The sequence below is a fragment of the Lissotriton vulgaris genome, chromosome 7 (assembly GCF_964263255.1).
Source record: "Lissotriton vulgaris chromosome 7, aLisVul1.2, whole genome shotgun sequence".
Lineage (NCBI taxonomy): Eukaryota > Metazoa > Chordata > Amphibia > Caudata > Salamandridae > Lissotriton > Lissotriton vulgaris.
Genome location: NC_141695.1, coordinates 1544829845 through 1544856724, shown reverse-complemented (window position 1 = coordinate 1544856724; position 26880 = coordinate 1544829845). Strand labels below are relative to the sequence as shown.

General features: G+C 43.7%; 1 protein-coding gene across 1 annotated transcript in view; it reads left to right on the top strand.

The window, feature by feature from the left end:
- The window catches only part of LOC147705974 (protein-glutamine gamma-glutamyltransferase 6-like), a 128388-nt gene that overhangs the window by 32525 nt on the left and 68983 nt on the right, over positions 1-26880 (top strand). Inside the window, exons 2-3 of the mRNA XM_086932431.1 lie at positions 10402-10575; positions 13292-13534. Coding sequence (XP_086788557.1) covers positions 10402-10575; positions 13292-13534 — 417 coding nt within the window. The remainder of the gene's footprint in view (positions 1-10401; positions 10576-13291; positions 13535-26880) is intronic.

Genomic DNA, 26880 nt, shown 5'->3' with positions numbered 1-26880 from the left:
AGGCAGTTTCACGGGTAGAAATCACCCCAGTTATACAAAAAACAAATCAGAAAACTTTAAAAAAACGTTGATACAGAATCTATTAATAATGAAAGAAAACATGGCAACAGTACAGAGTGAAGCAATAAGCTACGGCTACTGCATTACCCCTCCATCCATTTCCCATTAGGATATATAGATAGCTCTGTCATCCCATCACAGGGGCATGGTGGTAAACTGCTATCTCAACCATTCGCCCAATTTAATAAAAAGTACAACAGGCACCACACGGTACCTGCAGTAAATCTAAAAGAAGGGACCTCTCCCACCGTGAGAGATCCATAGTTAGGTAGAATGCCAAATCTCCTGTGGCTAGTGTGATAAAATAGTTGCACAAAGAGTGCCTGTTAAAAACCTCCTCCGTTCTACGGAACAAGCTAAAAACTCTGGGGCATATTACCAACAACTAGCGATAATTATTGCTATGTTGGGTTAGAGGCGATATTTTTATCGCCAAGCTGCGGCGATTTTTATCGCTTAGCAACCTTGCTATTATCAAGGTTTATCTCCTAAGCGATAAAAATCAGCCGAAATGCATGAATATCGCTTAAAAGCTAGCGATATTCATGCATTACCGAGCTAATGCTCTTAGCCATGTTATCCACCTACCATTAGATAACATGGCTAAGAACTGCTCAGGGGTAGGTGTTAGCTTTTGGGGATATTTGCGCTTAGCGCGAATATCTCCAAAAGTTGGTAATAGGAGATAGCGATGTTAGCGACTGTTTCCAGTCGCTAACATCTTGGCACGCCCACTTTGCATCTCATTAGTGATAAATATCACTGACATGCAAAGAGGGGCACAAGATGGTCGCTATCTCCTATTAGCTGTCTCTAACTGGTGTTAGCGACAGCTAGGTAATAGGGAGATAATTTTATCTCCGCTTTCTTAGCTTTTAAAGCCAAAAAAGCGGAGATAAACCCCCTTGATAATATGCCCCTCTGTATGACGAGACTTTGCCTGCCTCTTGTTGCCTTTACTAAGTGATTCAGGCGCAGTAAACATCCCAGGGAGTTTAATGTCAGGGAAACCCTTTCTAAAGTATTTCAGTCATGGGATGGAATGACCATTGTCTAAACTAACAATCTGAAATAACTTTTCTACTAAAACTCGCTTCAATGTATGACCACGCACTCACCCAAAGCAGGAGCGGGGCCAATTAAATTCTGTCTGAAACATATTCTAAGTTGAGTTCAGAGTGTAGAATAAAGTGGGGGACTGGCTGGTGGGAGATTCAGTAACCACCATAGAGTCCTGTTTTCCTCCACCTGTATGGGGGAAGGATTCCCTCCGAAAAAGATTAAAAAAGGACTCAGTCACCCTACTCACTTTCATGCATGTTGCATTCACTTGGGATTGCCAAGATTGAAGGAGTCAAAAGTGCCACCCAGGTAACAAATGTTCAGAACAGAGCACAGAGAATGGTCTAGCAGCTTAAGGTACTACAGATACACCTTCCTGGTCCGCAGGCTATTAGTTGTGATTTTCCATAGTTATTTGCCATAGTTAAGTTGGCCAAAGAGGAGACAAAAGATTCTATCGGAATGCGCAGGGCACAGAAGAGGTTCAGCACTCCATTCATCATCTCCTTGTGTTTGCTTTGTTCACTCTAAGATGGCAGGGTATGTCCAGATGTGGGTCCCTTGCTCACTGTGCAACAGGATTAAAGCTAGCCTGGCTGATGAGGGGTGTTACCCCCAAACCAGTTCCAGGATGCTTGTTTCCATTCCAGGGAAGAACTGGGTTGGCAGTTCAGGCTTGACTGTTCTCATGAGTTACAGGGTCAAGACATATTTGCATATGGCAAGGTCTGAACTGGGGTGGCGAAGTGAGCTAAAGAACAATGATGGATTCAACCCAGATCTCCGAGTGGGGGTGAGTGTCTGACTGAAAAATGTCAGTGCTCCATTCATCATCTCCTTTTGTCTGCTTTGTTCACCCCAAAATGGCAGGGTATGCCTAGACGTGGGTCCCTTGCTCACTTTGCCACTGGATTCAAGCTAGCCTGGCTGATGAGGGCTTTTACCCCGAAATCGGTCCCAGGATGCTTGTTTCCGTTCCAGGGAAGACCTGGGTTGGCATTTCGGGCTGGACTGTTCCAATGAGGAGCAGGGTCAAGCCTGATTTGTATATGTCTGGGTCTGAACTGGGGTGGCAAAGTGAGTTACAGAACAATGATGGATTCAACCCAGATCTGTGATTGAAGGCGAGTGTCTGAAAAGGTTCAGCGTTCCACTCAGCATCTCCTTGTGTCTGCTTTGTTCACCCTAAGATGGCAGGGCATGCTCAGACATGGGTCCCTTGCTCACTTTTCAATTGAATAAAAGCTAGCCTGGCTGATGAGGGGTGTTACCCCAAAGCCGGTCCCAGGATGCTTGTTTCTGGTCCACAGAAGACCTGCCTTTGCAGTTCGGGCTGGACTATTCCCATGAGGAACAGGGTCAAGACTGATTTATATATGGCTGGGTCTGAACTGGGGTGGCAAAGTGCGATAAAGATCGATGACAAATTCAACTAAGATCTGTGACTCGGGTGAGTGTCTGAAAATTTTCAGCGCTCCATTCATCATCTCCTTGTGGTTGCCCACGAGGCTTACTTGTCATTAGAACAGCATTGTTGGCATATAATAATGCTGGGACAAATGTATTGTCAATTTTCTGTACACCCCTGGTAGAAAGGCACAAGTGAGTGCTTAATTTGTTTATATAAATAAAGAAGAGCAGGGGCCACTCCACTAGATAAAGGAAAGGCACCGGAAACCTCTCCTGCTCGGTCATATTGCAACCTGGCTCCTTAGTGTTCTTGTAGGCAGTACACGAAATTTACCACGGGAGCTTCTACCACCAAATTTATAGGAATCATTCACAGCTTAGCCCTGTTCACGCAGTCAAACGCGGATGATAACTCCATAAATGCCAGATACGTTGGGCAGCACCTGGCGATGGTATATTTGCTCACAATCAAGTTTAAATTCAGGCACTGCTCCAATGTACCTAGCCCAGGATAAAAACCATACTGACTATGGGACAGAATGTTATTGTCGCTAAACCAGGACTGCAGATGATTAAAGATAACCCTCCCTAGACTCTTCACAGAACTATCAATTAGGGATATTGGCCTGTGAAAATTGGGGGACCCTCTATTTCCCTTTCTAAAAATTGGAACAGGTCCAGGATGGTCCAGGAATTCTGGACCCTGCTGCACAAAGAATTATTAAATAAATTAGTGAGCAGTGGCTCCCCAAGTTCTGAGTTGCAATTAAGTTGGTCCATGTACACATTATCAGAAAGGACTCTAGCTCTCAAACATGGATGGATGCAAACAAATAATTTAATAATAATTTGAAGTTTGCTCTACCAGGGAGGCTTGTGAGGACTGTGGAATTCTGAAGAAACCTTTAATAGAATTACAGAAGAAAAACTGAAGAAACCTATAATTAAATATCAATTGTTAGTGAAGATTGGGCTAATTCTGAATGGTAGTAGTTTAAAGATTTAAAGATAGTTTGGGAATCTTTTCACCTGTGTACTATTTGCTACAGCATGTAGTATGTTATTCAGCAAATAAAGGTTCTTTAAAACAAAGGAGTACAGAATGATACCAAACAACTAATTCAGAATGCCAGTAGCACTTCTTGTATTCTTTTAAATAATGTTCCTAACTTTATATGTAGGTCCCACTGTTTAAATTTGAATATGCCATTGTTTCAGGTTGCAGGGTGTGGTGGTATACTGGCATTATACGCTTAAGCAAACATCATATTTCTGTATACAATGACCCCCTAAATACCTATTTCATCCTTGTGCTGAATAGCACAAGTGTTTATATATGTGCTTTAGAACCGGCCCAACTTTCGATATTTTAATAAACCTTTGTTCTTAAATGTCATCAGTAGGTGTCACTTAACCAAATCAAGCCCAAGCAAGAGCCAATAGTTATATGAAGTCATATAACATTCAAACCCTCTTACTAGACCCTCGGCTTTGCCACTCAGTGACATACTTTAAAATGATGAGCTCCCTGTAAAAGGTAATGAGGCGCCCCTGGGTCTGCTATACCTTACAGATATTCATTGACCCTTGCTAAGCAAAAAATGGCTTTATTTTACCTGTTTCCCTCTTGGAATTGCCTCTGCTTCAATAAAAGTGGATGGGAAAAATTCATTTGCCCGATTTTTTTTATCGCCCACTTTCCTCTTCTAAAATGTTGGCACGAATGCTTCTATTATGTCCCTGCTGCTACTGTTCCCGTCTATAAACAAACCACACAACTCCATGCATTCCACGTTTACATCACCAGCTGTTTGAATTAAGCAAGTGACTGGGAATCGTCAGCTACATATTAAGGATTTTGGGAGCCCTGGGCAAACACATTTTGGGAGACCCTGTTCAGAACATTTAATATCCAATTTCAGCTTTTTCATGCCGCCATTGGCCAGGTCACTTAACGAGGGACATTAAATTGATACTTGTATAGCGCACTACTCACCCGCAAGGGTCTCAAGGCGCTTGTACGAATACCGCTGTGGAACCCATCCTGGCTTTCCCTGTGAGGCGTCCACTCCTGGGCAGCCCCAGGATGAAGTCAGGCATCCTCAGCGTTGTGGGGGCCGTTGTGGAGATTAAGCAAGCTATTGCCCAGAGTTGCAGAGTGGGACTCCATGATTGGAATAGGCACCGAGACGAGAATATTTGAGCCCAAGACCCGCCGAGGCAGGAATTGAACCCTGGTCCCAGGCTAGACCTCTGCATCAGGGTCTGCCACTCTAACCATTGAGCCACACTTCTCCACTTACACTGCAGAGGCATACTAATCCAAATTGTTTGCATCTAATATTCAGGGACTGAGATTTGTCAATTCAATGCTGTAATATAGCAGCAGCTCACTAATATTATTGCAGCTAATCTCTGTGAACCACTGCCATTTCTCATATGTGAGATTCTTTTTTGATCTGAAAAGGGCTTTTTTAGGGATGGTGTATGCTGCTGAAAAACATAAACACAAAATTTCACTACAAAATGTCTGTAACAAACTCCTACACAATAACAGATAAAAAAAATAATTAAAAATGGTATTTAAAACAGTCAGTGTTTAAAAATTATTCAAGGTCATCAGGGCAGGACTATGTGGAGAACAGAGCAAAATCTATGAGGGGGCCCCTGAAAGGCTGGGGTCCTTGGCCAAAGTCCACTTTGCCCGTGCCTTAAAATGTCTCTGGGAATCGTTCCCCAGTAATATACGTCTTATCTAAACCAGAATATATTAGACCTGATCCATCAAACTTTTGGTGGGGTACAGTTTGAAGGATCAGGTCTAGAATCTTCTCATTTGGATTGAGGTATGCTATATAGAAGTTCATTTAACTAGTTCCATTTGTTTGGACATGATTTGGTTAATGATTTATTCAAAAAATGGTTTACTATATACTGCCACTGAGATATCAGATGCTTGCTGTGTTTAATTTGTGAAATAATAAGTGCTGGGGTCCAAAATTTTTCTCAAAAGCTCCTGTCCTCTGATACCTATTGTCGACTTGCCAAATGAAAGCATGCTTACCTTTGATTCCACCTTATGCTTCTTTCATCAATTGACATGTACTCCCTGCACATTTATTTCACTCCTGCAGGAACTTTTTCATCAAAGCTTCCTTCTTTGTCACTGTTTTCCATCATTCTTATCTTATCTTGACTTATAAATCGCATAGCTACCTGAAAATTACTGTGGGTCTTGTTCTCGATCAAAAGTTGATTATAAAAACATAAGTGCCATCCCCAAAAATCAGTGCCAGTGGGGCCCACATGCAACCATGGTCTCAAAATATGCACTAGGGGGCATATTAGCAAGGGCCATATCGCCTCTTTAGCAGCACTTTTTGCCGCTAAAGCGGTGATATTTTTATCACCCTATCAGCAAGCTGTCGCTAACAGCAGTTAGTGACAGCTTTTAGGCGATAGCGACCGGTTTGGGGCCTGCTTTGCATGTCAGCGATATTTATCGCTAATGACATGCAAAGTGGGCATACCCAAACTGTTAGCGACTGAAAGCAGTCGCTGACACAGCTATCGCCTATTAGCAAGGCAAGCTTAGCAATAAAAAAAATCACGCTAAGGCCGATTATCGCTATAATCTAACGACTGCTAAAAACACGACTTACCTATTTATCCAATGGGAGGTGGATTGTCAGGTTAAGTCCCCATTGGCGTTAATTAGTGAATATCGCTGGATTTCCAGCAATATTCACGCATTCCGCCGCTATCACTGGATATTTTAGCACAATGGAGAAAAACGTTGCTAATAGCATGTTTTCTCCGCTAACGTATCCAGCGATAGCCAGTGATGAAAAAAAATGCGCTAAGCGCATTTAGCGATAAATATCGCTATTCCTTGCTTATATGCCCCTCGGCGCTTAAACAATTAGCATGAAACACAAGGCATTAAGGTTGTGGCCCTGACAATTGTTGCACGTTCAAACTGTGATCATAAAAGTTGAGTAGCATTAGTACAACTGGGTAATTTGAATGGGTGCTTGAAACGAATGCCGAGATTTATGTTTGCTCTAACCTATTACAAAATTATTCTAAGTATGGTCTATGATGTGGTATCTTGATCTATTAACCAATGTCAGTTACAAAGGTTGTGGAGACTCATGCATTTCAATTCAAGACAATTGCCTCCTGATGAAGCAAGAAGCATCAAAGGATTTGGGATACACTATAATAGCTCCATTGATGGATTGTGAATTTTGAACATGATCATCCACAAGAAACGTGGATGCTATGTAATGATAATAAGCAAAGAATTACATTTTAACCACTATTTAATTGAAGTGTTTTCACGCGACACCTGAGTGTGAAATGACATATACTGATGACATTTTGAGAACCAATGTTTATTGAAGTTGGGCAACTACTAAGGGTCATGATATACACAGTTGTGCCATTCAGCACGAAAATGCAATATGTCTTCTGGGGCTAATTGTCCACAGACATCTGATGTTAACGATAAGGAAAAATAAACAACTTTTACTAAGTGGCTGTGGCATTTCTAGAAGGCATTTGAAGTAGAGTACCCAATGGACCCCACATTGAACTGATCGGGCCACCTACAGCAGTGAGCATGTGAGAATGGGGTCTCCAACCTTTTCCACAAGGAGAACTACTTCTGCTCAAGGAAAGTCATCCAGAGCCCCCAGCAAAAGCTATTGTATACAATACTGACCACATTCTTTAACAATACACAAGCCACTTCCCAAACATTTCAGGGGGATTACCCGCAGAAATGTCCGGAAAAGTTTTATCAATATAAAAGGGGACAACGTGGCTAATGAAATAATAACTAAAGCAGCACACGGCCTCTCAAACAAAAGACAAAACCACAGTAATAGGTCTCCCCAACTCAACATGAATTTCCGTTCAAATCTTGGCTTAAATTATGTATCGGAAATCCAGCCATTTTGTTTTCTTCAGCATATCAGTTCAGGAAAATAAACATGTGTTTCTATCAAACACCTCTTCCATTTAAAGGAAACAAACTAATTTTTCAAAATTTATTTTATGAAAGAGGAATCATTTTTGCCTTTTCAATACCAGTTCTTATTTTTAGTAAACACACATCCCAAAGCATAATCTTTCCATATTCATCAAGTACTCACAAGCATAAATGCTTCACATAGACAAAATCTTGTTAAAATATCCAGGCTTTGTGATCACATGCCATGGATGTTTCCCAGATTGCCAAGAATACCTGTATTATGACAGTAATGTTCACCCTTACACCGCTGGACACTATTATGGCCAGGATGCTCAGAGTACGTCATTTCTGGCCGCCATTAAGTCAGAGTTGGACAAAATGTAATCCATCCATTCCTCATCTTTTCTTTGCATGTCCGGCCTATAGCATGGCCAGAGCCAAATGGCTTAAACCGGTGTGTAAAATGCTAGGCTCAATGAATCACCGCGCAGCACTCTGCATTTTGAGAACTGATACATCATCCTCATTAATGATTTGCGGAGTGGCCAAGTTTTTGGGATGCGTTTGGCTGATCCGCCAAAGGATCGTCGGAAAGAAGTGTTAGATCAAAGTAACCCAGAAATCTTTGGCAGTTAATCTAATCAAATCTAGCCTATTCCCCAATGAGGAAATTGTATAATGTATTAGCCATATGGGTCTGAAATAGTATTGCTTGTATGGCATATTGGCCCACTCCCCCTTGGTTTACTCTTTTCTTTTCTATAAGATTCGTTTAAAAAAAAATCTTTAAAATAAAATAATAATTCTTGTATTTTTCTGTATGTGTAGTATGACTTTTAACGAAATTTGTTATGGTCTTAATTCATCATTATAGATAGAAAAATGGTTTATATATTTCGTGCCTCAGTGTTTCTTACCTGAAAAAAATGGATTTTATTTCGAAAATGTTCACCATGATGCACGACACAATTATTATGTATGTCTTTTAATTATTGGAATTTTAACTGTAAAATCTTTTATGATATTTTTATATCGAATAAAGCACATACAACTACTACAAAATGTAATCTGTCAGGCTTACAATTTGTCAATCATATCTGCCAGAAAGGCCAAAATATGTCAATGATGACAAATATAGGGGCATATTATCAAGGGGGTTTATCTCCGCTTTTTTGGCTTTAAAAGCCAAGAAAGAGGAGATAAAATTATCTCCCTATTACCTAGCTGTCGCTAACACCAGTTAGCGACAGCTAGTAGGAGATAGCGACCATCTTGGGCCCCACTTTGCATGTCAGTGATATTTATCACTAATGACATGCAAAGTGGGCGTGCCAAGATGTTAGCGACTGAAAACAGTCGCTAACATCGCTATCTCCTATTACCAACTTTTGGAGATATTTGCGCTAAGCGCGAATATCTCCAAAAGCTAAGACCTGCCCTGAGCAGTTCTTAGCCATGTTATCCAATGGGAGGTGGATAACATGGCTAAGAGCATTAGCTCGGTAATGCATGAATATCGCTGACTTTTCAGCGATATTCATGCATTGCGGACGATTTTTATCGCATTTGCGATAAACCTTGGTAATACCAAGGTTTATCTGCGATAAAAATCGCCGCAGCTCAGCAATACATTTTTGTCTCTAACCAAGCAATAGCGATAATTATCGCTATTGCTTGGTAATATGCCCTATAATGCCTGGGGGACTTATATGCCAAGATGAGCCCATGCATGACAGGAAGCAATGTATAGTTTTGGTGGTTCTTTACACTAGGTAGAATTTCAAGGGAGCAACGCTATTTATCCAGAAAAAAACACATTGTCAGCTACAAATGCATAGTGACAGGCACATACATGTGCACACAAAGATGCATGCACAATGAGCTTTGTAAATGAATCTCAGCTCCAAATCCAACTCCTGCCCACCTTGGCTCCTGGGCTGATAATACACCTAACTCCACACTTTCTCTCTGGCTCCTGCTGGCCTGCACTTGGGTAAGTCCACTCTGACTCGAGCTCTTGCTACTGATTGCACTCCTCTTTCCTGGCCCATTCTCACACACATTGACTGACTGATAGAGCGAGGCCTAGGACATGTCCAATCTCCTTGAAAGTAACCTTACTGGATTTGGAGATGATAAATGCCTCATAGACCAACGCAATGCAGGTCCCATAGGTTGCAGGTCTCTATAGGTCAACACAGTGTGTGTGTTTGTGTTTTAGCATGAGGCCCTTCGATTGGTTTGGGTCGCTGACGCTCTAAGGGTCTTCAGATGAGTACCACTGTCTTCTGTAAAGTGCCTATACCTTCTGAATGATGTACTGGGCTGAGCTTCACTCTGGAGAGCTACTTCCCTAGTGTTGTTGAGCTACCACTAGCTCCTGAGCTCATGAGTTATACTGAGACAGATCTACACACATACAAAGAAAGCTGTGATTATATGTTTTAAGCCAACCTGTAGGCTTAAGTACTGCTTTGACCGATTGCTACTTTGCAGTGAAATGTATTTGGGTATATTAAATATGTTTGAGGTGTTTTGTCTGTTTTGCCTCCCTGTTTGAGGCTGCATTCAAAATATGTAGCGTTGGGGCCAATGTGTGGAGTTAGTGGGAGGGAGGCTGCATGAATTAAGTTGTGTCATGTCCCCTCCAAAACCCTTCCCAAAGACACAATTGTTAAGATGAACATACAACTGAGATCATGAGAAGGAGATGATGGGTGGTAAGGAAAGAAACCTGGTCTGGCTAGCGTTCTCTAGATGAATTTTAGGGGTGCCCCTACATAAAGAGAACACAATGAGCTAGAGAGGGTGTTGTGAAGAATGCACAATCATGCACGTCTACGCTTGATGAATAGATGACTTTCATTTAAAATGCTGTACTTCCCTTACAGCGCTACGGGTGACCAGTGTGGATTTTCAGCTATCTGCAAACAGGACTGCCCATAACACCAATGAGTTTAGCAACCCGAAGCTGATTGTGAGAAGAGGCCAGCCATACACCGTGATTCTGAAGACAAGCAGAGCTCTGAGATCTCAAGAGACCATTGGGTTCACTGTGGAAACAGGTAATTACTCGTGTTACATCAATCACACAAATAAGCAACGTAATCTTGCAAGACTGGTAGTCAGATGGCAGCCTCTCATACAATGCACATCGAGCAGACATAAAAAGTCCTGATTGACGAGCAAATACTCTGTATACCATAGGAAATTTGCAAGGAGACAAACTCCACTGTTCACTCATCTCAGCTTTGCCAACTTTGACACTTTCAACTAACAGGCTGCTTAATCTCTGTCCACATATGTAGTTATCACTGTTACTACTGGGCCACATCAGTAGAGGACAAACAGCATTATTGCCATGTAGACTTTATTATACTCTACCCTCACAGGCTGATCATACTCACGAATACCTCTGATGAACCTACAGTTTGTGTAATGAACTTGCCTTACAGGGAGGTTGGTTCCAAAAGGTGCCATAAATGTTTGCCTTTCTTCATTCCATGGATTTTGGGGGTAACCAGCTGTAGCAATCAGTTCCCCTTGGTTTGCCCTCTGCTATCCCTGGCACTGCCCTTTCAAACCTAGGGGCTTAGGGGCAGATGTATCAAGCCTTTTGCGACTCGCAAAGGCCAAAATTCGGCCTTTACGAATCGCAAATGGCCTTTTTGCATGTTTTGTAATGTATTAAAAAATTGCAATTTAAGGAATCGCAAAAAATTGCCATTCCTTATTTTGCCATAGCATTTAAGGAATCACAATTTTTGCGATTCCTTAAATGCTATATATGTAGCAATTTCAATTTGCGAATTTTGGTTAAGAAATCGCAAATTACCACCAACTAGTTGTTGATGGTAATTTGCGAATTCTTTGAATAATGCACAATTTGTCATTTGTTAAGGTGGCGTGTGACGCACACACATGCCCATAGGGCATGTATGTGCTCCATATGCACACACATGTACATTTCAGGGGTGCAGCAGGGTGTCTTTGAGACACCCCTGCACCCTTGAAATAATTCTCAAATTGCGATTAGCAAATTGCGAATTCGCAATTTGAGAATTACTTCACAATCATACCTATGGGCCTCCTGGCCCATACGAATGCATGGGAAATTATTTCTTATTTGCGAATTCGCAAAATGCGATTTCGCAAATAAAGAATATTAAAGAATCGCTAAAAAATAGCGAATTTTTACATACATTCCATTTTGCGAATTCTAAATAGCGATTCGCAAAAAAACGCTTTTTAGGATTCGCAAAATGGAATCTTGATACATCTGCCCCTTATTCACAAGCCTCTTGCACCACATGTACGTCACTTTTCCCAGCGTTAAAAGTGTCGCACCAGCGGCGCAAGGGGTTTGTAAATAAGCACCCCAGTTTCTGGAGTTTTGAAGGAAGCAGCAGGAACAGAAAGTAAGCAGGTTCTCAGGAGCCTTCATCTTGTTGCTTAGCAGCAATTAAGACACTGCTGAGGGGCAAAGGCTGGTGCAAGTGGTAACTCCTGTGATGTCAAATTTTACTTTGTCACTTCCGCTAGCCCAGGCATTTTGGTGAACCAATGTCTACACTTTACCCCTGTACTGACTGAATATATTGACCCTGGAGAACACATTGAACCCACAAACATGCCTAATTTTTCACAATCATCTTACTTGGCTCCTTGGGCATTCACCGTCAAGGATTCCATTGTCTACTCATTTCACAAAAAACAAATCACAGTTCATAGTCACTTGGCAGCGGCGCAATCCCTCAATACACTCAGTCACACAGACTAGCCATCTCAATGATGTGCTCGTTTTATAAAAAGAAAACCATGTTCTTGCAAGCTCACATTCGACAGCCAATCCAGCTTCAAACCACCACACAGAAAAACAATCAACAGTATGTATTAAATATAGATGCCTCGTCGCCTGATAAAGGCATCACACACTCGTCGCCTGATAAAGGCATCACACACTCCTGTCAAAGGCAGAAACTTTCCAAAACACACGGCATCCCCCATCCCAACGTGGACAACTGGTAATGATAGCCGCACTTATGTGCACTACAGTGACCACCGCAATCCAGGTCTATACAGACACTGTGTCCAGCTTTAACTTTTCACCAATAAATCCTTATTTTCAGGTGTGTTAATTTAATTATTTGAACCGAAGCAAAGCAAGACTACAGCGCCCAGAGTGCATAATGTGATACCAAAAAAACCAAGATTGGGATTGACAATTGGCATTATCCAGAGGCGCAACTAGAGCCGAATTTCGGGGGGGGTGGCTAAGAAAAAATTTCGGGGGGGGCTGAACCTTTAATCAGTAGGCAGAGTGGAGCTGCAGGGGCTCTTAGAAGGGGGTGAAACAACTGCAAGGCCTAATTAACATTCAAATGGTCGACGGGGGGGGGGGGGCGGGGCTGAAGCCCGGTGAGTCCATTGGGTGTTGCACGCCTGGCATTACCTATGTGTTTGCGCCTGACACAAAATTGTCAGTGCAAGCCAAAGACAAAGATACCTATTATATGGGTAGGATTTTTCCAGCCACCCACACCTGACAACAAGTGGACTCTGATGTTCATTATTACTGGCCCTCTAATATCAACCAAGACAGTCAAATGAAGACCTTCACTGCTTCTGTCCATCTGTCTCCCTCATGGTCCTGCCACTAACCCTAGACTTCAGCGAACAACAGTAGTTAATGCCAACATTATAAGCGCTGTGATTGGCTTAGCCAATCTCACCATTCCAGATAGGGTACTAAAACTCATTGCTCACATTTCTTTTCTGAAGGTCCATCGCCATCAGCAGCAAAAAACACAAAAGTTGTGTTTCCGCTCTCAAAATCTGCAAGCAGCGGTACATGGAGCGCAGTTCAAGGGTCCACCAGCTCCACTTCCATAAAGGTCACCATTACCAGCCCGGCCAAAGCCTGCATCGGTTTCTACAAATTCAGCGTGCAGACCTCCTCCGGTGGCACAACAACTTCGGCACCATTCGGAGACTTTGCACTACTCTTCAATCCTTGGTTTTCAGGTACAACCTTCAATCTTTATTTTTAAGACTGAGGTCTTCTAGCACTCTCTATTTCAATGTTAAAGTTTGTTACTCACCACGAATGATTACAAAAGGCTGGTAAGAAGCATTCTTACAACAACATCTATCAAGTTAAATGAACTGGCTTTCATGGATACACAATTGCAATACAATGTATTTTTCTATAATGATGGTTTTAACTATGTAAATTATTATATAATCATGTTATAGCAATTCTTTGACAAAAGAAATTTAAAAAGTTTTTCAATAAAATAAATCAATTTTGTCATGTTTAATATCAGTAAGTAGTGTACATTGATTTGTACAAAATAATTGTTGTGGTGCCCGGATGCATTTTTCTGTATTTTGTAGGCTTGCTTAAGTTTCTTTTCCCTTTCCTAATAAGACACTGATTTCTGCTCAGGCAAACTCATGTCTCGAGCCCCTAGAGAAGAGCCATATGTATTGAGTGTGCTGACCCCCAACCAAGTGCAAGGCTCTGCCAGAAAAAGAGTGCACACAAAATATATCCTCCTCGATAGTACGGAAAACGCCCTCATCCTTAAATGGGATGACTTCTGGAAGATGTGCAAAATATGCAAATAGAGTGTATGGACAGTCCATCAAGCCTTGCATTAAGACAATGTAGAAAGTGGTGTGACCTGTGCTCTTCTGCTATTGGTGGGATCGAAATTGTCAGATCAGTTCTCTAAATCGTGCAGGGTATCCGAGGTACTTGGCACTCCATGTGGCAGTTACTGACCAATATGTCAGGCTCCCATTGGGCTGGGATAATACTGCACAAGTCCTTGAATGTCAAGAACCTCTTAAATTGGCTTGGATTTTCAAGGGATTATGAGGGCGAAAAGTCAAAACCTCCTCTTGATTGGTGTAGGAGTGGGATTTGGATACAGATAAGATATGGATGCAGGCAGAAATTGAAAGGACCAGTCAGTGTTTTACCATTATGAAAATCATAGGCATATAGGGTTTATAGAGCATTTATCTAGGCTAATCACATCTTACCTTAGAGTTCTCTCAGCGCTTTTTGGCTTGATGCAATGCAAGCTTCCATGTCGTAGGTGCTTCCCTGGTGCCTCTACAGCTGATTTGCATACAGTTGGTCCCTCTCTGCAAGGGTGGAGATGAGCTAAAACATAATTGAATTTATTGATCTCAGAGTTCATACTTGTGGTTCCGATTGACACCAGGATTTTCCTCCGGCGCTTTTTTTGCCCACTGGGCGAGTCACCCTAGGTGGTGAGGTATGCTTAGACCTGGATCCCTTGTTTGCTGCGCCATGGAGATTCAAGCTGCACCTCACTGATGAAGCCCACAGGGATAAAAAGAGATTTTATGTGTTTCTATTGAGAGAGATGTGGCTCAGCAGTTAAGGGTATACTGTTTATGATGGACCAAGACAGATTTGCATAAGTCTAGCTTCGACCAATAATAACACGAAAGAGCTAAACTGATGGTATGGAATAGATCGCGGTAAACATTCCATTTAATTGACAGGGGTTGAAATGAAAACAAGTAGGTACTCTGGGGGTGGGAAGGATGGGAAGGAGCTTTCACCACCGGTTTCCTGCTCGTGTGTATTAATGTGCCAGGACAACTTGCAAGTTGTTGTTTTGCACCCCATAGATTTGTGCATCAGTTGCAGCACAAAACTAAACTGGGTCTCTAAGCAGTCACTGTGCAAGAACAGCAACTCGATTTTGGACATCAGGCCCTGCATTCTGACTGGCTGATTAAATATTTAAATTTCACACTTTTCAGAGTTTTAGTAAACAGCCATTTCTGCATGATGCTGCCCTCTTTTAGGGACGTTTAATGGGTTGCACAACCAGAACGCAATATTTATGTTCTAATATAGAAATAGAACAACATGTTATAATGTATTCATGGCTACTCAAATGGACTAAAAGCCTAGAAGCCAACTGTCACAAGAATACATAAATAGCCCGCAGGGAACACACCAGAGTGAAGTAAATGTATGTCACCAATGTATATCTGACACAAATGAAAATGATGCACTCAGGCTTTGTCTTCATGTGTCTATGCTGTGTAAACAATGTCTATGCAAAACGCCCTGCTCTGCTTATAAGACATCAGACAAAGAAGAACTTAGATTCTCAACCACATGTTATCTGCTTTTGCCTCACACCACATATTTGACATAAGAGGTGTCCATCACACTTCTAGAAGTGCTGATCCTTTCCAAATGATTGGGATAACTGGTCACTATCTAAATCACTTTAAAATAAATTAACTGGATGGAAATGTATTTTATGTGAATAACATGAAAGTAGCATACAGATAGGCCACCTTGAATAAAATTGAATTTTCATGTCTCACATGTTCAGAACTGGGTCCTCATGATCCCTAACTTGGTGATGTTATCACAGCTGTACTGGGAACACAAACCAGCACTGGCAATTCAGCCGGCCCGGCCTGTGTGGGGGAGTGCTAGTGGAAAGCAGTGCTGCCGCTTTAGCACTGCTGCCGGCAGTGCCGGCCGCTTTAGCAACACTGCTCCTGTTTTTGTTGCAGAGGACCGATATTGCAGCACTGCTCCAAAACCGGTCCATACTGCTCCAAAACCGGCGCCCACCCTTCCGACTCACCTGCTCTCTGCCTGCTAGATCTAGTTCGGCCTTGGATATTATAGCATATAAAGTATACAATGGCCTTATGTGGGACATATAATCCTTTATAAGACATCCTTGGTAAGACCAAGGCTGGTCATTCTGCAACTCTGGCATTTTCCAGTTGCTGCAGGCTAAGGGCCTGCTTCAGAACAGAATAGGTTTCTATTAGAAATGGGGTTTCTGATTGTCAGAATATGCACCCTGTACAATCAGGCCACCACTATGTTAGTCTGGGTAAGCGAGATACACAATAAAAGATAACCTGTGCTCACCCTCTGGTAGTTTCACACTGAACAGTCAGGCTTATCTAAAGAGGCAGTGTATAAAGTATTTGCGGAACACACACACAGCAACACTGAAAGCACCACAAACATACTCCACACAGGGTTGGAAAAATAGACAATACGTTTATGAGTAAAACAAAGCCAAAATGAAAAAAATACAATACGTAGAATTGGAGTTATGGATTTTTAAAGATTAAATAAAATTATAGTACTAGAATCATAAAATTCCAACCAGGGACATTTGGTCAGATTAGACCGGGGTAAATCCAAAGTTCAGGCTGACTGTGACAGAGGGCAGGCTGGCTACAGGACTCATGAAGGTCTAACTGACAAAATACCTTGGATGGAGGAAGCGTTGACATCGAAGACTCAATGCAACGAGCAGAGGAGGCAAGGCACTGTTGTCTAACCTGTGGATGGAGGCGAATCGTTGTTTCCAATTTGCGCAGTTGATGAAGGCTTCACCAATGAACCCTTAATGATGCAGGCAATGCATCATCATCGAGCTGTGCAGTCTGCCTGCGTCGAGCCACACAGTATGTTGAAGCGATGTCGTCAAGCCGCAGTCATGTCGGAATCAAAGGGTGATGTGTTGGTTCAGAGTGGCTCATAGCCGTTGCTGTGTATGTTTTGATGGATCAGCACTGCAGAAATCACCTTTCAACGGCCCAGTACTGGATTGGCATTACTTGGCAAGACAGGACTCACATATGGCATAGTCCAGAGAATTGCTGCAGGGTTGAAGGAAGTCTTTGATGGTGCTGGGGCTCAAGATTAGATCAATATCTTATCACCCTTGATCTAACCCCGATTCTGGTCGACTGAATCTTTGTTGCCTGTCTTTGAGGAAAGAAGGTGCATCTAATACCAGGTCAGAACAATCAATAATGGCTTGACTCGGAAGAACCACAGACTACTTCTAGCTTTCAAAGGTTTATTATAAAATCAATATAAGTTGCAAGTACAGGCATCTCAAGATGAGATTCACGAGATATACAGGCCCAACTACATACATGTGCTCTCTGAAAGCCCTCAGACGAGCAATGAAAACTACCAGCACCAATTCTAAGAATAACAAGGCTATTAGCATGGATACGTATTGAGATCTCTCCGTCATTTACAGGAGGAGGGAAAATACAGGTTAGGCTGTCCCTACCCTGATCTGGATGGTATCCCTACTTAACAAGTTCTCATCCTACCAAAAGGTGTCAGTCATGAATGTCTTCCTAAGAAGATCACCCACTCTTAATCTCTAAGTGGAAACCTATATTCGCCAGTCATAACCCCTCTCTGCCTACCCATCCGCTCTCTGAAGGGTCCTCAGGCATCTGCTCTACCTCCACCCAGGGGTGCTGTCCCTAATACAAAACAATATCATTCTGAGACGCCCCTCGGGAGACGCCCCTTCACGTGATGTTTTCTTCTGGCTTTTTCCATCATCTTCCCCGTTGAGCCTCGTGCGTTAAAGTTGACCTTGCTTCCCAGACTCGTCTCCGGCCCGCTGATACACCCCAACATTCTCAAACCCTCCTACATGTCTGCGTCTAACTCCTAAACAGTTCTCTATTCATTTTGTTTATTAGTTTTAGTCCCCCTCACATTTGCAGACAGACATCTGTAGCTGGATCCCCATTCTCATAGACTTCTAACAGAAGTTTGCAACAATTTCTAGACACAAGTCGGCCTGTGCCTTTACGTGCAGATTAGAACTTTTAGGCCTACAACTCTTCTCGCAGTAGTTAACTAAAATAACATGTTAGCATCATTTCTGAATTAATAAAAGGAACTCACATCTATGGAATATAAGTCTAACGAATAAACAACATTAATTATAACATTTGTGCTGTCCATGTAAATGAAAAATATCCCATTCTAACTCTTTCAGACATGGCCATGTGGCCTGTTCCCTTCTGTGCCCTGCAGCACGCCCTTCTGCCATTAGCAGCTACATTTAGCATGGACCCTGATAATCACGTCTAATAAGGTTATACATTTCACACTCGTTTCTACATTAATTCCCCTTCTATGTGTATATTCTCTACATTGGCTACACAGTTCAGATATAGGTGAATATAATATTCGCACTCATGGCATTTCTCTTCATGACTTGTGCGTACTACATGTAAATCGGACATATTCATACATTTTACATTTTACTCAGTTTACGCTCTCTCAGTTCCCCCCTTTGATGACCTCTCGGGGTCATCACCAACACTTAAACTGAAGTAATTGCTAATGCTCCTCGTTTCTGCGTTTCTAGAGCCCTCAAGCTCCTGTACTGATTGTCTTGTATAGCAGCCAATCTCTGTAGCTGCTCTCTTCTGGATCTTTCCAACTCATTTGATCTATACCATTGATACAACCTCACCAGTCCCCACAACATGATCACACAGATCACTATTATGATGATAGGTTTCAGTATGTACCAAACAAAGCTCCTTCCTATGTTGGCGAACCAACCTCCAACTTCACCCATTCCATGACCCACTTTTTCCCAAACATTTTCTTTTGATAGGTCTTCGATCTCCTTGTGAATATTAGTTATATTCATAATGACCTTTTCCAGGGGCTTTGAATTGTCTGGAATGTAAGTGCAACATTCCTGGACCTTCAAAGCCTTACAGACTCCGCCCTCTTTTGCTAGCAGGACGTCTAATGCAAGACGGTTCTGAAGCACCATGGCCCTTATCGATTGCATCTCTCCTTCTACCAACATTAAGGACCTAGCAGTGCTAGCAGACAACCTGTCCACGACTGTAGCCAATCGTCTAATTTTGACATCATTGAGAATCAGTCCTAAAAGAGGAAAAACAGCTCCAAATACATCTCCGACCATTTCTGCATCTCTCAGGTCTCTTCTCCCCCTCACTGAGGCTTTGCCCTCGATTATCTCTAAGTCTTGGGCATGGTATATTTTGGGGAAGATGATTGCCAAATAACATGATCCGTACCAGTTGTCAGGCAATCTCACGTAGGCATTTCTCCCACACACAAAGTATACATTTGGAATCACTTGCATTCCTTTCAGGAAGTCCTTGGTATAGTACTCTATATTGAAAGCATGTTCACAACTGACTTCTCCTACGTATACATTCTCGTAATACGTTTTGGCTCTGTGAAGACATAATTTCCCTCTTTGCGTTTTATCTAAAGCTATTGGACCGCTACTACCTTTTCTCTTGTGTGCCTTCTCCTCCTCGGTCCAATCTGTTTTTCCCTGTCCTGATTTCTTCAGGATCTTTTGCCTTCTATATCGATCATCCACCTGCCCTATAAACTTCTTCTCGACTTCTGACACCTTACATGTCAGATTATTTCTACGGGCATGTGAAGTATCTAAGGTAATCCAAGGAATGAAGAACTTGGCCAATCTGTCTTCACTCTTCCAGTAGTCCCATTTATTCATCTGTTTGTAATTTGGGACTTCTGGTAACACAGAATCGTAATTGGAGAAATAGTATTCAAAACTATCTCTCCCATAAAATATACTAAGCAATAAGCTACATGTAATGCCATATGTCAGCGGGAGGTGATGGTATCTAATGCCTTTGTCCACAGACGCCGGCAACTGCATGCAGACATAGCAGTCTTTAACCTCCATGGCATCCACGTATTCATACAAAAGTTTAGCATAAGCGTTTGACCTAAAGTCACCTTGGGACTCATCTATGTGTAACCTACGAACTTCTGCTGCTAATAACGCTTTCTCCTGTACATTTTCTCCCTTTTTACTAGCAACAGTGGGTTTCGGTGTCACTACAGCCTGGTCATCAGTTACCTTTGCCTCACTCTCATGTCCCATAACATAAGATACAGTTACAACTAAGGCTATAAGAAAAATCACTCCCACTATTAGTGTGCCTATAATACATTTGGCCTTTCTGTTTGGGGTGCCGGTCTCCATTTCTTCAGATGGTACTATTCTTTTCTTTTCTTTATCTCAAAGTTCTTTTCTTTCTGCTCCTTTACAGTCTCTTTTAATCTTCCAGTCTTTAGAACCACCTGTGGAACTGGCACTCCTCTTTCGCAATGTCTTCGAGCTTTTTTTACACAGACATCCCTAGCCCTTCTCCGTCAACTTATAGGGAAGTCCCTACAATTCTCTGCTTCCTGGGCGCTAGGTAATCTTCTTTCTCTTCTCGCTTATTTACAAAGTCTTTTAAGCATCTACAATTAGGCCTGGGCCTGCGGCTTGAATAGCATAGTTCAATATTTCCAAGCGAAGAATGTTCTCTTCATGGTCTGTTACCTTGTTTCCAAAGTCGGGGAATTGCAGTTCATTGAAAAACATATGCTTTAACTTGCTTAAGCGGGGAGGGCTGGGGAGTGTGAAAGTTAGTGTCCCTTCTGCTTCGACTCCGGGCACTAACAGCTTTACTTCCACTTTGATGATAGGTTCAGAGCAGGACACCAGCACCGCCCTGATCCTCCCTGTCGCTCGTTCCCAAGACATCTGTCTCCAGATATGTCCACTCAGGGGTGGCGTATCTCCTGTTTGGCACACGTATTCTCCTTGATCTTCTTGGATCTGGTGCTGCAGCGCCCTGAGCACCTTCTTCTTGATCTGAGTCTTCCGATATTGGAGCAAGGGTTCTCTCTGGCGTTGACCTCAGGCTTGTACTCCTTCTTGGCGGCCAGCTGGCTTCTCCACGCCTTACCCTTCTGCTCCTTCTCCTTCTGCTTGACTCGCGTTCTCCGTCGGCTGGGTCGGAGTCCGACTCGTCCTCCCAGCTACTTCCTCCTTCTGTAGCGTCGTCCGTTTCACTGTTGTACTGACCGTCCTCAGCCTGGTCAGACAAGCTTCCAGCTTCTTCTTGCACCTCTACAGCTTGGCTAGCCCCCTCTGTGGCTTCCCTGTCCGTTTCCAGACTTTCATCCGAGAGAGGAGCTGTTTCTTCCAGAGGTGCTGGAACCCTCCGCGTGTGCGACGCGTGGATCCAGTTGGGCAGACTTCCCACTTTCACTGCTGTGTTCGTGATCAGGATGACTTGGTAGGGCCCACGCCAACGAACATCTAGGCAGTTTCTTCTCACATGTTTTTTCACCAGGACCCAGTCTCCAGGATACAGGTCATGACACGGGCCCTGGCACGGTGGAACCTCGGCAGCCTGCACCTGAAGGGACACAGAATGAATGGCGTCAGACAGCCCCTTACAATAGTCCAGGATCATATCATCTGTGATGTTTAACAGTGCAGCCGTCGGCACAGACGGCAATCTCATTGCTCTCCCCATTATCACCTCGTGCGGTGACAATCCTGTTCTCCTGTCTGGTGTACTACGTATGCTCATAAGGACTAATGGCAGAGCATCAGGCCAACTCAGGGACGTTGATGAGCACATCTTGGCAATCCTGGACTTTATCGTGCAATTCATTTGTTCCACAATTCCTGAAGCTTCTGGTCGATAGCTGCAGTGCAACTTCTGATCAATGTTTAAAGCTGCACAAATCATCTTTACAAGCTCACTGTTAAAATGAGTTCCCCTATCTGATTCCAAAGAGGCCGGCACCCCGAACCTCGGAATGAGCTCTCTAAGCAATAGTTTGGCTACTGTGAGGGTGTCGCACCTGCGTGTAGGGTATGCCTCAACCCATCTGGAAAATATGCAAACGACCACCAGGACATAACGAAGGCGGTTGCATCTTGGCATTTCTATGAAGTCTATTTGCATCCTATTGAATGGCCCTCCTGACCTCCCTATGTGACTCAGAGCAACTGGTGTTCTCTTCCCTATGTTCAGCTGCTGGCAGGTCACACAGCGCTGGCACACTGATTCTGCCGCTACTCTGAACTTAGGATTGTACCAGGTCTGCCTGAATACCCTCATCATAGCATCCCTTCCTAGATGTGCTGAACCATGAATCAGCCTAGCCATTGGGCTCACCATCTCATTGGGTAACACTGCTCTTCCATCTGCTGACACCCAGAAGTGGGCCTCGCCTAGCACACATCCTGCAGTTCTCCATGTTTGCTTTTCAAAGTCTGGTGCATTCTCTTGCATACCCCTTAAATCGTCCCAGGAATCAACAGTTTCCAAAACCATAGCTAATTCAGTTCTGACATGTATTCCACCCACTTCCACCTCCGTGAAAGAGTACCCTTGTTCTGCGCAGTACCTTGCGACTTCGTCGGCATATCTATTGCCTTGTGACACGAAGTCCATATTTCTGGTATGCGCGGTACATTTTACAACAGCGATGGATGCTGGACATTGCAAAGCTTCTAACAGCAGTCGAACAAACTCTCCATTCCTAATAGGAGAGCCTGAAGACGTCATGTAACCTCTTTGAGACCACAACTGCCCGTAATCATGAACTACCCCGTAACCGTATTGGCTATCGGTGTATATGGTGACTCGAATTTGTTTGCTTGCCAGACAGGCACGCGTTAATGCAACAATTTCAGCTACCTGAGCGGAGTGTACTCCTTCCAGGCATCCGGCTTCCACAACTCCCATTATTGTACATACAGCGTAAGCTGCTCTCAACTGCCCAACTTCGTCTCTTACACATGAGCCATCGACAAAGAAAACTTCATCGGGGTCAGTCAGTGGCTCATCAACGATGTCGGGTCTCGGTTTGGTGCATAGTTCAGTCACATCAAGGCAGTCATGGTCTGTACATTCATCCTCATCGTCTATATCTCTTGGAAGTGGCATCAAGGTAGCAGGGTTCAAGACAGAGCATCTCTTGAGGGTCACGTTCTCTGCAGCAAGAATGACTTGCTCATAGCGCGTGAGCCTGCTATTTGTCAGATGCTGTGTCTTGGTCCTGGTCATCAACAGTTCAACAGAATGGGGCACGTATACCTCTAACGGGTGCCCCATAACAATATTTTCACATCTTTCAATACTGACACCTGTTGCGGCAACGGATTTGAGACATCCGGGCAACGCTGCGGCTACTGGATCTAAAGTAGCTGAGAAATAGGCAACTGGTCTACGGGCATTCCCATGGATTTGGACCAACACAGCCAAAGCACAACCCTCTCTCTCACAACAGTAGAGCAAGAATATTTTTTTGTAATCAGGCATTCCCAGAGCAGGAGCACGACACAGGTCCTCTCTCAGCTGCAGGAACGCCATCAAACAGTCCTTGTCCCATGGTACCGGATCACTCACCTCCTTGTGCGTCAGTTTTTGCAGTGGTTTTGCTTTCAGTGAAAAGTTGGCTATCCACTGTCGGCAATATCCCACCATCCCTAGGAACATTCTGACCTCTCTCTGTGTTTTAGGCGCATTCATCTTCATGATCGCCTCAATCCTGTCTGGTGACACCTTTCGTTTGCCTTTCTCAATTCTGTGCCCCAAGTACTGCACTTCTGTCAGGCAATACTGCAATTTTCCCGGGGACACCTTGTGCCCATTAACAGCTAGGTGATTTAACAAGGCAATGGAGTCTTCCCTGCAAGCTTCCTCTGTCTCTGACGCCACAAGCAGGTCGTCTATGTACTGGACCAGGACTGACTTCTGGGGCAGCACTAGACTTTCAAGATTTTTCTTCAACAGCTGATTAAAGATCGATGGGCTTTCTGTATACCCCTGGGGGATACGACACCATGTTAATACGCGATCTTCCAGCTTAAATGCGAAAAGGTAATGGCTCTCTTCGTCCAAAGGGATCGAGAAGAAAGCCTGGCACAGGTCTATCACCGTAAACCACTCAGCTTGGAACGGTATCTGAAACAGTATCACTGATGGATTCGGTACCACTGGACAACATGAAACGACTATGTTATTAATCTTTCGAAGGTCCTGCACTATTCTGAACTTCCCATTCGGTTTCTGCAAACCCATAATCGGGGAGTTACATGGACTACCCACGATTTCTTTCAGTATTCCCTGCTTGATCATGGACTCGATCACGGGCTTTATACCGGCAATCGTTTCTGGAGTCAATTTATACTGGGGTGTTCTGGGAAACTCAGCATGCGGTTTTACTACTATCTTCACCGGTTCTACTCCTTTGACTAGCCCAATTTCCTCCCCTGTGAAATCCCACACTTCCGGGGCCACGGTTTCCCTTAGATCCCATGGAAGCTCATCCACTGTCAAGGTGGGATATAGTTCCACACATATTCTTGAGTTTGCGACTTTGAAGTCTGCGTCATCATCATTGGTCAATACCTCCACTCCCTGAGGTGTACAGTATATTGTACAATTCAATTTACACAAAAGGTCTCTGCCTAGCAGACACACAGGACTAGAATCGCAAACCACAAATTGATGCTCATCGCTGTACTTCCCTATTTTCACCTGTACTGGTTCTGTCAATTGGCTGGTTATTCTCCTGTTTGCGACCCCCACCACTTGTATGGTCTCTCCAGACATGGGCAGGTCTGGAACTGCAGCTGATCTGATCGTGGATCGAGTGGCTCCTGTGTCCACTAGGAATGTCGTGGGGCACCCTGCTACTTCGGCCTCAACATAGGGTCCCCTCTGATCCACCTCCAAGGCTGCCCCGAGGGTGCAGTCCTCTCTTTCCACTCTCTGTCCAGTTAGTGGATCTACGTAATAGCATTCCTCTCCACCTACAAACAGAGGCATCTGTCTATATGTCTTGCTCATAGTCCCTACTCTTGGTGGCTGGGGGAACTGGGCTTGTGGAGGTGGAGTCCCCCCTTTGAGCACCTTTTCCTGGTATGGTGTTACCCCTCTCGCAGGTGAACTCTGGACCTCTTCCTCCTCTACCTCCTGTTCCCCTATCTCAACGTTGTAGGGACACTCGCGTTTCCAATGCCCCACCTCGTTACACTGGTGGCACCTAGTCGTTTTCTTCAAGGCAGCTATGTCTATTCTGGGTTTAAAGGTGGAGTTCTCCTCGTTGCCCTTGTTCTGGCTATACTGCTTCCTACCCCCTGTACCTGTTCCTTGTTGCTGCTGCTGTGGTCCCCCTTTAGCTGACTGCATCTGTACTACCATCAATTTCTCCTTTAGTTTCTTTGCTTTAGAATCTATTTCATCACAACAGTACCTAGCATATCTCAGGATTTCGTCCAAAGGTTTGTTTTGCCAACAAATCAAATGTTGCTGAATCATTAGACTAATGTCTGGTCTCAGACCTAAAACAAATTTAGACACAAACTGCCCTATGTCTTTAGGATCCATTACGTCCAACCCGCTGTACTGCTTGAATGCTTTCAGCAATCTCTCATAATATTCATGAACTGTCTCTTTGGGTTCTTGCCTAGTTCGATCTATTTTAACCCAATCGATGTCCTGCATTGGCACCTTTTCTTTCAGCCAAGTCATCACTCTCTCATATTTGGCCATTACTGTCTCGGACGGTCCATTTGTCTGTGTATCTCTCTCTGGTTCCGATGTGGGCCACTCAGCACTAACTTTGCATGCTGTCCACAAGTCTCCTGGTACCACTATATCGAACAGAGTGTTCAGATCTATCCATAGGACTTTAGAGATTTTTACAAACCTCTCCACTTGCTTGTACCACTCTACGGGGTTCTCCCTCAATTTGGGGAAGGACGTGGTAAAAGCGGCTAAATCTCCCCTACTCCAAGGCACATGCACATAGTTCCCATTTGCAACTTCACGCAAAGGGTATGCCTCTATTCCCTGCAATCCTCCAGGTGTCGTACCAAGCATGCTTCTCCTGACGGTCCCTTTCTTGAACCACCTCTCTTCCCATTTGTCCAATGCCCTCCATGTCCTTATTCCTGCGATCAGCTCCCTTATGTGTGTTTTTAACCCTATGGTTCTTCTCTCATCTAAATCTCGATCCGTATAATGTAGCCTGTGATTACCCTGTAATGCTTTGGTCCTTGACAGGTCTACCGTATACTTTTCGGCTAATTCGACTAACTTCTCATGTGCTGCTCTTGCTTTCCGTGTGACATCTTTTGACATGAACAATATCTCATCCTGTTCATACATGTCCATTCTTTCTAAGGGCAAGGTACCGTCCACCATATCATCTAGATCAGACTTTAAGGTGGCAACATCGAGTCTTTTGGCTTTTATCTCTGCTCTTAGTATGTCCTTGTTAGGTGGCCCATTGGTTTCTCTTCCGTCCCAGCTCCTGGCTCTACGCTTAGGCTCCGGGGAATTAAGGAGAATCCTCCCTTGTTCCCATCTTTCTAGGTCCCATGCTCGCCCGTCTTGCCTCGGGGGATGATGGAACACGAGCCTGCTTCCTTCGTTCCCACTTTGTCCATTTTCTCTGTGCTCTCTTATTTCGCGACAGGACTCTTTGCTGTCCTCTCCCCTGTCGCTATTCTCTCTTTGCCTAGTATCGCTCAGTATATGGTAAGTTCCTTCTCGGCTCCCCGTGTCCCCCGGACCACGTTCTTGTCCGCGATCCCAGTGGTCATGGCAAGGTCTCTCGCGACTCCCATTCTGTCCGTCTTGCCCAGACGCATGGTGAGTGCACTTAAAGCTGTTTCTATACTCCT